The sequence below is a fragment of the Mercenaria mercenaria genome, chromosome 14, assembly GCF_021730395.1.
Source record: "Mercenaria mercenaria strain notata chromosome 14, MADL_Memer_1, whole genome shotgun sequence".
NCBI classification, from domain to species: domain Eukaryota; kingdom Metazoa; phylum Mollusca; class Bivalvia; order Venerida; family Veneridae; genus Mercenaria; species Mercenaria mercenaria.
Window position 1 is genome coordinate 12,430,354 of NC_069374.1, and position 12,661 is coordinate 12,443,014.

The window sequence follows — 12,661 nt, forward strand, 5'->3', positions numbered from 1 at the left end:
TCTTATAAAATTAGTAGTAGCTGACCTTAAACAATTAGTAGTCTCTAACCATAAAAATTAGTTGTCTCTAACCTTAAGAAAATAGTAGTCACTGACCTTAAAAATTAGTAGTCTGTAATCTTATAAAATTAGTAGTAGCTGACCTTAAACAATTAGTAGTCTCTAACCTTAAAAATTAGTAGTCTCTAACCTTAAGAAAATAGTAGTCACTGACCTTAAAAATTAGTAGTCTGTAACCTGATAAAATTAGTAGTCTGTAACCTTATAAAATTAGTAGTCGCTGACCTAAAACAATTAGTAGTTGCTTACCATAAACAATAAGTAGTCACTAACCTTAAAAAATTAGTAGTCTATAACCTTAAAAAAATGGTAGTCATTGACCTTAAAAATTTATAGTCATTGACCTAAAGGTCAGAGACCACCAATTCAAAAAAGTACAGGGAACTTACTGGGAATGAGGTAAGTGTATACCTGGGAATAAGGTAACGTCTGTGCGTTCTGATTGGTCAGTCATGTAAACAAATCCAGGAAGTGATTATTTTTTCAAAATTGATATTTTTCACTGCATTTAGAGTATTTTATTATACATTTTGACAAACTTTGCTACATTTTATGTGTATTGAAAAAAAGTTTTATCAAACGAATTTCTCCCGCCATGTCAATGATGTAAACAGGGGGTCATCTCATTCACACGAAAATTACTTAAATAAAGTGTCACTATTCATGTTTTTCGTCCGATATTTTGGTAGAACTAGGATTGTTCTTGAAAAACTTGTAACTAGATATACCTGTTTCGATGTATGGAAGGCCGTACACGCCATAATGTTACAATGTAAGTCTATGGGAAAACAATTGGTGGTCTCTAACCTATAATTGGTAGTCGCTGATCTTAAAAAATCAGTAGTAATTGACCTAAAAAAAAGTGGTCTCTAACCTTAAAAAATTAGAAATTGCTGACCTTAACAAAATAGTAGTCTCTAACCTGTAAAAAATTGGTTGTCACTGACCTTAAAAATATTAGTAGTTACTGACCTTAAAAAAATAGTAGTCGCTAACCGTAAAATGTTAGTAATCTCTCTAAGGCCACGCAAAATTGAAAATCTGCTTCCGCTCTTTCAGAGCAGGCCTTTTTCACACTGTGGGGGCCTTTTTTCACTGTGTAGCCACAGGGATTCATAGAATTTAATACTTTTAATCATATTTGTCCATTAAAACACCAGAAGAACATGTTTCAGCCCCTGTGTTTGTCTCAACCAGTGCCGATACGACAGTTAGATTGTGTAAATAAATCTGGGAAATGTTATTATGAAGAGTTTTCTTGGGTCATTTTCTTCTCAAGATGAACATCAAATAATAATTGGTGATAAGAACAAAAGTTTTGCTGCGATCCTTAAAATACACATATAATATATCAGCAATAATTGGGTAGCAATTAAATGATGAACAGGTGGTATTTGGACTACACATCCAGCGTTACATCATGGGAATTTAATCATGTGTGATAAAACAGTAATTGCTTCTGGCAGCTATAGTAATACTGTCGTCAGAAATTTGTTGTGATTACACATTATCCGTTCAGCAAGAAGGCAGTAGGCAGTAGGTATTGTTTACAAACTACCAATTTCGCTAAATCTCTTGGTCGTAAAAAAACTCTTATCAAATACAGTTTTTGAACATCCTCACATGATTTGTCCATCAGATTGCCCATCAAAATTTTATTGGTTTCGAGTGAATTTCAATTTCGGCAATTGTAATACTTTCTGTACACATGGGAAGAATTAAGTAGTCCATGAATCCATGATGTGCATTATACTGTAACCTTACATTGAGGCAAAAAATGGGTAAAAAAAACATTTTACAGGTCCCTAGAGTAAAAACAACAACCTACGGTAAGAACTCTTTTAGGTATGCTGCCCCCGTGCTGTGAAACTCTTTACCAGACGATTACAGAACTGCAACAAGCTTCAGTCAGTTCAAGAGGCTGATGTCCCCATAAACAGGAGCTGATTGTAGGTGTGTTGCATGTTCGTAAGAAGGGACACAGCACAGGGGTTGCTGCCAATATTTGTTCAATGCAAATTTTGTGTATGTCCTCCCTTATTTATTTATAAATTGTCTTTCCTTGCTTTTTGTTCTCATTTATTTGCTGTTTTGTTTTTTGTTTGCTCTGCTAATGCAATATATCATTATTACTTTGCTCTTTTCTCATTTATTTGCTTTTTGTTTGTTCTGTGCTAATGAAATGTATTATTACTATTTTGCTGATTTATTGCTTAAATGTGCTTGCCTTTGTTCCCATCACACTTGCATGTACTTGTAGATGTATCATTTAATCAGCTTATAATGCTCCTTGTGTTTGTTTCTGTATGTCTACTGCTTATTGTTTTTAATCCTTAAATGTTTTTGTAATTTGTACGTCTATGAAGGAGTTGCTGATCAGTTCTCTCCAAATCTGATTTGGGGTAATAATAGGTCTTTTAACACCATTTTCTAGCAATACACAGTTGTGTCCTTTTTTTCTTTTCAGTGTCTTATACAGATCTTTTTTATGGCAGTTTTTAGACCCTTGTGTCAAAATCAGCAATTCCAGCATAGCTTTAATCATGACCTGCTTGAGTTGTCTCTCTTTTTATGCCCCCCGAATTTTCAACTGTCCGTCCGTTCGTTCGTTCGTTAGTTAGTTCGTTCGTTAGTCACAACGTTAACTTTTTGCATGAAGGCACTTTACTCGCGAACCACTGCACCCAGGACCTTCAAACTTTACATGCTGATAGTACTTATTGAGTACACCACCTCTACTGACTTTGGGGTCACCAGGTCAAAGGTCAAGGTCACAGGGGCCAACGTTAACTTTTTGCATGAAGGCACTTTACTCGCGAACCACTGCACCCAGGACCTTCAAACTTCACATGCTGATAGTACTTATTGAGTACACCACCCCTACTGACTTTGTCAAAGGTCAAGGTCACAGGGGCCAACGTTAACTTTTTGCATGAAGGCACTTTACTCGCGAACCACTGCACCCAGGACCTTCAAACTTCACGTGCTGATAGTACTTATTGAGTACACCACCCCTACTGACTTTGGGGTCACCAGGTCAAAGGTCAAGGTCACAGGGGCCAACGTTAACTTTTTGCATGAAGGCACTTTACTCGCGAACCACTGCACCCAGGACCTTCAAACTTCACGTGCTGATAGTACTTATTGAGTACACCACCCATACTGACTTTGGGGTCACCAGGTCAAAGGTCAAGGTCACAGGGTCCAACGTTAAGTTTTTGCATGAAGGCACTTTACTCACGAACCACTGCACCCAGGACCTTCAAACTTCACATGCTGATAGTACTTATTGAGTACACCACCTCTACTGACTTTGGGGTCACCAGGTCAAAGGTCAAGGTCACAGGGGCCAACATTAACTTTTTGCATGAAGGCACTTTACTCGCGAACCACTGCATCCAGGACCTTCAGACTTCACATGCAGATAGTATTTTATGAGTACACCAACCCTACTGACTTTGGGGTCACCAGGTCAAAGGTCAAGGTCACAGGGGCCAACATTAACTTTTTGCATGAAGGCACTTTACGCGCGAACCACTTCACCCAGGACCTTCAAACTTCACATGCTGATAGTACTTATTGAGTACACCACCTCTACTGACTTTGGGGTCACCAGGTCAAAGGTCAAGGTACTGTGGGGGCATTTGTCACCATTAGTGACAGCTCTTGTTTTTTACAGCTTTTATATAATATGTTCTTACTGTTTTCATCATGTTGTTATAGTCGGTTCAAAAGCTCTTCAGAGCTTATGTTATAATGTTTGCTTTCTTGCCGACTTTAAATAAACCTCATCTTATCTTATCTTATCTTATCTTATCTTAACATGTGATAAAATTTGAACAAGTATGTTGTCTCGTCTGTTTGTGCATTTTTAGGACAAATATAGTAAGGGATATACATGTTTGTGTAATACAATCTGACATTTGTAAAATACACGCTTTCGAGTTTATTTAGGCTTCAAACCTGATGTGTATCGTCAGATCTATTTATCAAAAAGAAACTGAACATAATAATGCATTTATTGTTACGACTTGCAGCATCAAAAGTGTGTCTTTCCTTATCTGCCAAAGTTACATGTTAAAACAAAGAGCAATTCGCCCGTCTAGCGAGGTACACGCTGATCGGTGGGAGGGAAGTATTGGCCCTTTAAAAACGGAGGTGGAGGGAGTTGAAGGAAGAAAATCATCAGCCCGCGAATACGAATATCTGAGGAGGTAGAGGTAGATGATTATACGCTCGCTCAAAGACGGAGTTCTCAGGGGGTTGAGGTAGATAACCCGACACGTCCTACGCCCTGTCAAAGACGGAAATCTGGGCAGGTCGAGGTAGATGACCCGACACGCCCTGTCAAAGACGGAAATCTGGGCAGGTTGTGGTAGAGGTTCATTCGCCCACTCAAAGGCGGACATCGGGGAGGTAGAGGAGCACATGGGTATTGATGGGGGTGGAGGAGAATTCGCCCGATCATACACGGATATTGGGGATGTGGAGAAGAAAACGATCCTAAAAGTATTTTTTAAATAAAAGCAACAAAGTTTTTTTTTATATAAAATGCATAATACATTTTATACATATGGACTACAGAAATAACATAGCAAGAGATATATACATAAAAAGAGTATAACACCGTGTAGATATTTAAAATTCAAAACCCTAATCTGAGACAAATATAATAAGGATTTCATGAATACAGAGTACGCACACAACAAGATCAATCGTAATAAAATGTTCATCGGTCCTTCAAAATAACAGACGGCACAACAAACGAATCTAAGTCGATGTTCATAAACACGATTTACCACTAGGCCTGCTTTATTAACAAATTTTAAAACAAATGTTTACGAACCGGGCACGTAAGTACAAGCTTATTAATACAGGAACACAACAGGCTTTGTCAACCTCTTCTATATCGTGACAATAAAAATACTTGATTAAATATTTTGGCATTGAACTGACACTCCTGTGTTAGTGCTTGAACCTCGTTCGTGTATTCTTGTTTCAGTGGTTGATATTTAACATTATTAAGACATGTCTGAACCTCTTTTTGAAACGTAAAGTAATGCAGCAAACACTAACTTTTCTGAATCGCCCGCGTATTTAGCATCTACTCTTGTTTTAATTCTGAAAACTATACTACACATCACAGACACACTCGGTATAGATTTAGTAAATACGTTACGTGAAACAAGAATTTTCATAAAATAAGTAATACAATAAATATTTAATCTAAATATTTCTCGTTATGCAAGTTATGGAGATAAAACTACCTCGTTCAATCTTATTTTATCGAGATTTCAGACGTAGCGCGTGATTTCGTCGTTATCTTAATATCAAGATCGTTTAATGATTTATCGCCATACTTATTACCACACATAACACTTTTTCTGTGGATTCATGAAACTATTCTTCTTACAGCCGAATGCAGCTGAAAAATCTCCAGAATTCTGTAATGTCCCGATCACTCTGAAAATATAATAAATATTTATAGTTCTATCAATTTAATCATTGTCATAAAACGTTTAGTTTTCTTCATGTTTAGCAGTATCTTACAAAACCACAGTAATATGAACGTATTTACCAACAATCTACCTGTCTAATGCGTGTTTTGTACGACTGAATGCTTAGAAATTTATTACGGCTATGGTAAAGTAATACCAAAAATAAGAGGAGTTCGACTGAGATATTTTGGTGTGTAGAATTTCAAGAAAAATATAGTTAGAACATCTTTAGATCGAATGTAGAAGGTAAAGCTTAAAATGCGTATTCGCCACTGCCCCTTGGCATCCTACATGGGGCTCTGCCCCTTGACCCCACTGGGGATGTATACGATCCCCAAACCCCGGTTTGTTTTCAGGACTGTCACTTCGGCCCTGTTTATCACCCTAGTTTTAAACGGGCCTAAATGTGAAATTTCAGCACTGGGATATTATTGCCAATGCATCAAAACGAATACATGTATATGTAACATTTCTTTGAATATGCTTATTGGATATGGTTGAAGTTGGGGCGCCTATAATTTGTAATTTAGAAACAAGCGGGACTGAAAAAAGAAGTCCCGTAAACGATGTTTTCTTTACGTTGTTGATACCTTTACAGCGTTAAAACATACCCCTATTAAACTGTATGAACTACATTTTGAAAGCATTTTACGGCTTTCGACCGTAAAACAAGCTGAGCTGAAATGTAACCTTGATTCAATATATCCCAACTTAAAATAGCCTATAGAGATTTGTCATGTACGTACCTGAACTGACCAGGGCTGTGAACACCATTGTTAATGGAATTGATCATACCTTCTTTACGCATGTTGTTACACCAGATCTGGAATATAATATAATGTTAAACACCTCTCAGTTTGACTACGTTCTTTGAAAATATTTAACAAAAAAAAAACACGAAGAGAAAGACATTGTATTATTTGCAGATTATACATGAAATGAAAGTATACTCGTGACATGCATGCTAGCTAAATATTGAATGAATTATACACGCAGTCATAAACTTTTATTCAGTTTTTAAATCTGTATTATTCAAGCGGAAACCAGGCTTGACTGATAATTTTTCTCATTTACAAATCCCTAAAAACATATACCGGTAAACTGACACGTCCAACAAATGTATCCCTGTTGTTAGTGGTTTAGATATAAAAATAAACAAGAGGACGTTATATATCTTAATGTAAAACATTCCATTATAAACAGAACAGTATGAATATACTGATAATGTTCAAGTTTACTCAAAGAATACTAATAGGCATAAACCAGTCCAAACCGAACAAGCACGACGAGAAACAAACCCCTGGAAAAACTTGCATGACAGGAGGTCATCTGAACTAGTAATGATACTTTGAAAACCGACTAGCCACATGGCGATTAATACCACAATATTGTAATTTATAGACATTTAAATAATTTTGATATAAAGTACAATTTCAAAACCTGAGCAAAATTTATAAAGAACAGCTGGTTGTTAGTAAAATTCAGCCCCGGCAACATCGGTTCCTCGCTTCCACGTTGTTCCACCCATTTTCTGTATGCCTGAAATAGATATCATAATGTGCTGTAGAAGTCCTTGGCATTTCTGGTTAAAAAAAAGATCATCAAGAGGTCTCTTAATTAATGAAATATAAAAGATGTTCCTTTGGATGCATAGAATGCATCCAAGCAAAACAATAGCAGACTCGATTTGTCCGAGTCTGTTTTCAGAGGAACTGGGAAGTGCAACACTCCTCACGCCTCACTATCACCGGCTTAAGCGGAGTTTTATTACACTTGTTACAGACTGATATATTAATGGACACCATGATCCCGAAGGACCAGAAAATATTACAACACTGAATTCAAGTAAGGGAAGACTTGGTATAATCAGTGGCACTTAGAGTAGTTGTGTCTATTCATGTTTCGTTCATTATGAAAAGTTTATCGAAATCCCGTTTTTCACATCTTATTAATACACTTGAGGCCTAAAACTGCGTCTCCAGTCCAGTCTGATTTGTTTGAAGTTAACATTACCCGAAAGCTTTGCTTGAGTCCTCCGTTATCTGCTATATTTTCGCCTTGTGTGTTGATGCCATTTACCTAAAATTAAAATGAACAGTTATATACTTTGTTCATATTGAACTTAGGTCTTGAGAAACCAATGGCGCAGATGAACTGTACAAACACTTGTACTTTCATGTGTGTTTTCGAATAAGTATGCCTTCTTTTAAGTATTTCTTTATCCTCTAATTTTCTAAAATGGACTGGTCCATCATTCAATTTGGGCAATACCGCTTGTTTATCAAATGGATGTTCACTGAAAATTTACTGTCAGAATAGCGAACAGTGCAGACCATGATCAGCCTGCGTCCGTCGTGCAGGCTGATCTTGGTCTGTACTGGTCACAAAGGCAGAATCACTTGCCGCCAGCAGGCTAAAGTTTAAGTTTTGTCTTTTTTGGAAAAAAATAGTGCTAATACAGCTATGCTTTTTCAAATAAACCAAGTTCTCTTACACTTAAATTTGCTTCTGGTACTACGAACTGACCGTATTGATCAACAATACACTGTGCCTTTTCTTTGAAGTTTGTAATAATTGAAGCATCCCACCATTCTTTTAGATTGCCATCCTTGTCGTACTGTCGTCCTGTAAATTAAACCACAATAGTTTGTTAGTATCATAGCATTTTCTGTCCGTGCGTTTTCGTTTGGTAAGGATATTTTGTAAATGTTCCAGACCTTCCGTCTAAACATACAATCAAGACATAGCACAAATTCTTGTTTTGATGTTGAAGTACAACCAAAATACTTATAGTTCAAGGTTTTTACTAACCCGAAATTAAAGGTAAATCTTGAATTATTAGGACTTGGTGTTATTTCTGGTCATTTGGGATCACGCAGTCCTCACAGTGTAACTGTATAATAAGAGTTTCGGTGTTGCCGGTGCTTGGGGAACGGCCGGGTGGCGAGGGCGTGAGTGGTGTCGTACACTTCTAAACCTTTAATGTACCAACTCGATCATACTGAGCCTGCTATAATTTGATTGGTCTATGGTTGTAAAGAATTTTCTTACAGATTTTCAAACAAATAAGCTAGAAACAGCGAATTTATACTTCATATGCAGTAAGTAAGTAAGTAAGTAAGTAAATTCTTTATTTAAAGAGGGTAACCCATTTAGCAAAGCTAATCTTCCATGGGGCCCTCTTACGACTAGAATGAACGACTAGAATGTACAGTATTGTGATCATAGTAACAAATATTTAACAGAAATGCATTAATCAAGTGTAAATCTTTCATTATAAACATATACTAGTATGTTATCGACAAGCTTGTTAAACGGTCACTTTAAAATGTCTTACATCAGATAGATCTACATGGAAATAAAATAATCTATTAATGAAAATAATATTCAGCTTTTCTACCGATATTATATGGCCGCGTACATATACGCACTGTATGAACTAACAGCAGGACAATACGGGTGTCAAGTCATTACAGACTTGTTAGATATTGGCATACTAATGCACCAGCTTATGTGATGGTTCCATGGGATACTTATTATTATCATGTATAAATGCGGTTTAATTTACCTCTGTCATCAAAGCCATGTGTAATTTCGTGTCCTATAACTACACCAATTCCGCCAAAATTCATCGATCTGCAGTGTATAAGATTTGATGAATTATGAGACATGCTTTCTTGTATCATAGTCTAGTGTGTTTTCTTTAAAGTTTGTAGTGCTACATTAACTGTACAGAGTGGAGCTTAAATATCAAAACAAAATAGTGGTATAACTGAAGTAAGCAGTGTATCTGAGACGCACTGCATACTGTTGTCAAAGGAAATTGGGAACAAAGACACATTAATTAGTATTAACATCAAAGTTTTCTGCTATTCATTCACTGAAACTGCTTATGAAAAACAGAAGTATGCATAGTAGTGGTCTTTGTTGACAGGTGGTCTCTAAGTCTAAAAAGGGGAGCGGCGGTCTAGTGGTTAAGATGTCGGCTGCTCAATCCATCCAGGGTGGTGGGTTCGAGCCCCATTGGGGTCACGACCATGACTTCTCATATGTCACTAGTACTGGTTTTTCCAGGAAGCGGACTCGAGATTATAGGTAAATTTACAATACAGTGGTATTTATATACAGATTTTGTAGCCGAAATAGTTCGAGCAGACGTTTGACAATAATAGAAGACTTCCAAAGTACAAATAGAAAAATGATATCCATGTCACATTATCTTGATATTCTAAAACATTTTACACTAGATCTGTATAACACAGATTTTAATCCCTCTCCTCCCCATCCGCCCCAATTCCTTGGACATGAATCAGAATATAATGACAGAGAAGAAAAAACTGTAAGCATAGTGTAAAAACGTACTTCGGTTGACCCTTGCTATAAAATGGTGGCTGCAATATTCCGGCTGGAAACACTGTAAAGAAATAAAAGTATTTTCATTTACACCAAAGGCCTAAATGTTTCTCTGACTGCATGGGTTCCAATTCAAATGATGTGCGAGTCCGGTTTCAAATGTTTAAAATTTACAGTAAAAGTAAGCATACCCTTCCATAGTTTACATTGGAAATAAAGCTGGAGGTCTTAAGTGCCAAATGGTCGCTCTTTAGCACGTGTTTTACTGATTTTAGGCATTTGCCATATACAATATTTAATGCTATTTCATGTATAACGCATTTCCTAGAATATATCCATAGTCAGGTCCTTTGCAATGTTTAATAAAACAATCGCGTTTTAACATGTATCAAAATGCACTGATCTGTACCAGAATACCATGTCTTGCCTGTTCTTGCTTAATTTTGAGTTACGACATATACAAAGGCATCTCATTAAAATGATCTGATAAACCGTGTATTGATTTACCTACTTCTAGCAAATTTTCTTTTAAAATTTATTTTAAGCCCGCCCGCTTAGCTCAATAGGGAGACCATAGATCTACGGATCGCGGAGTCGTGAGGTCGATCCCCGTTCTCCGCGACAATTTGATAGAATACATTGTCTCTGAAATCATTCGATTCACGTGGGGAAGTTGGTAGTTACTTGTGGAGGACAGGTTTGTACTAGTACAGAATCCAGGAGTACTGGTTATGCTAACTGCCCAACGTTACACAACTGAAATATTGTTAAAAACGGTGTTAAACCCAGAACAAACAAACAAACTATACCTTTTACTTATATTGGCTGAACTTACTTATGTTATTCAGGATTGAGCTATAAAATGCATTAACTGTGGACGGAGGGGTGGTCCATCTGAAACAGAAAATGTTGTCTGTTTTAATTGGTGGTTACAATAACAATTGTGCTGAAGGTTTCTCACCAGTTTCAGAACAGATTACTATAAAGTACACGGCATCAGGTATACTAGTATTACAGTCTTACTTAACATATCTACCAATGAGTACACGGTAGAATAACTTCCATTACCGTTTTTAAACTTCTAAAATACCAATGACTATTTATAGAAACATATCTTTTGTGAAGAAAATACTTATTTAACTAACACATTCTTGTCGTATTTTTTCCTTAGGTCTCGTAAACCAGTGGACGCTGTTCTCTTTAAATTGTTGAGGACATTCTGGAAATACTCGGTTTTGTTTATCGTAGCCTGAAAAAGGTAATATCAAATAAGATTATGGAATGGTTATTTTTAACCTTTACCATGCTAAATTTCTAAAACGGACGTCTATCATTCAATTTGGGCAGTACCATTTATCATTTGAGGAGATTCTCACTGAAAATTTACAGACCGAATAGCGAACAGCTGCAGACCAAGATCTTGCAGGCGGTATTGGTCTGCACTGGTCGCAAAGGCAAGATCACTAGCTGGCAGCAGGCTGAAGGTTAATACATGCTCGGCATTCGATAATAAACAGGGTTATATTAAATATTTATGTAATTAAGGGTTTAAAACTGTCTGTTGCCCAAACAAAAATTCCCAGTCACATACCTCCACCCCCAAGACAACGCCAATTCCCTGCACGCTTTATATAGGCGGGTTCTAATATCCTTCGGTATAGACTAGCAAACAATGATAACTGATCGAAACGGATAGCAACTGAATTTAGTGTAATCCTCTATTAGTTCAAATGTAATTTCAGCTTTTTAAGAACCACTACTGATAAAACTGATGCCCAATCATCTGTATAGAAAGATGTATAATAGCTTCTGTTCACTGGCAAAGGGGTCTGAGTTCAAAGAAGGAATAAAGAAATAAAAGCAGCTGACATGCAAAGTATGATGCACAGAGTAAAAGTAGAGAATGGTTAGCAAGGCACATGGCGAAGCTGGCCTTTGAACACATAAAATACATTAATACACATCTTCCGGTTTGGTTCATTGAATAAATGCTATTTTACGGGAATTTAGAATACTAGTATTTAACGCACAAGACGTCTGTGTATAGAGATGTTTAATATTAATAGTTGTGTACTTACAAAACCGTTATAGAGTATACGTAAATAAAATTTGAATTTTCAATTGTATAAAAAGCTTGATCTGTTTAAACCAGTATAGTTTTGTACAACAGTGATATATAGAATTTAAATTAGCATTACATTTTCATACAGCTCGTTTACTTTCTCCACAATTACAACATCGTCCGGATACCCAATCCATTCCCTCATTGACTTGGCCTGACAAAGCAAAAATATCATAATATTTCAGACGTAATAAAATTCCAGGCTACGCGCACCAAAGAAGTCGTTATTATGTAAAATGTATAATATAAACCGTTATATACTGGTCGATAAAACATGTTAGAGGAAACTGGAATATTTCATCAGTCCTTAAACGGAATTACCTGTACTATTAAACGGGATGCTTTGAGCTCAATTATGCTGAAATATTACAACACATATAGGTAAAATATATCCTATCAGGAATTTAGTATATGTTCAAGTTCTAGATAGGAATTTATTTTTTTTTTGTCTGTTAAACTGCGCTGTTAAACTGCGCCTGAGAGAAAAAAATCCTAGCATTTTTACCTTTTCTCTTGCAAGTTCTTTTGTTGGTTCATCCATCCAATCAAGCTCTTCCAGCAGCTCATTAAAAGCAGCTCTAATGTTACTGATCATATCAAGCGCCTAGAAGATAAAGACAAAAAAATA

At 36.4% G+C, this 12,661-nt stretch overlaps 1 protein-coding gene across 5 annotated transcripts in view; it reads right to left on the reverse strand.

The window, feature by feature from the left end:
• Positions 1-4,582: 4,582 nt before the first annotated feature.
• The window catches only part of LOC123526406 (neprilysin-like), a 36,889-nt gene continuing 28,810 nt past the window's right edge, over positions 4,583-12,661 (reverse strand). For all 5 annotated transcript variants that reach the window (XM_053522952.1, XM_053522953.1, XM_053522954.1 and 2 more), the window contains 11 exons: positions 12,539-12,637; positions 12,110-12,187; positions 11,057-11,160; positions 10,747-10,805; positions 9,921-9,972; positions 9,127-9,194; positions 8,053-8,183; positions 7,572-7,637; positions 6,999-7,097; positions 6,305-6,381; positions 4,583-5,523 (listed from right to left, as the gene is read on the reverse strand). In XM_053522952.1, coding sequence (XP_053378927.1) covers positions 5,424-5,523; positions 6,305-6,381; positions 6,999-7,097; positions 7,572-7,637; positions 8,053-8,183; positions 9,127-9,194; positions 9,921-9,972; positions 10,747-10,805; positions 11,057-11,160; positions 12,110-12,187; positions 12,539-12,637 — 933 coding nt within the window. In that variant the 3' untranslated portion in view covers positions 4,583-5,423. The remainder of the gene's footprint in view (positions 5,524-6,304; positions 6,382-6,998; positions 7,098-7,571; positions 7,638-8,052; positions 8,184-9,126; positions 9,195-9,920; positions 9,973-10,746; positions 10,806-11,056; positions 11,161-12,109; positions 12,188-12,538; positions 12,638-12,661) is intronic.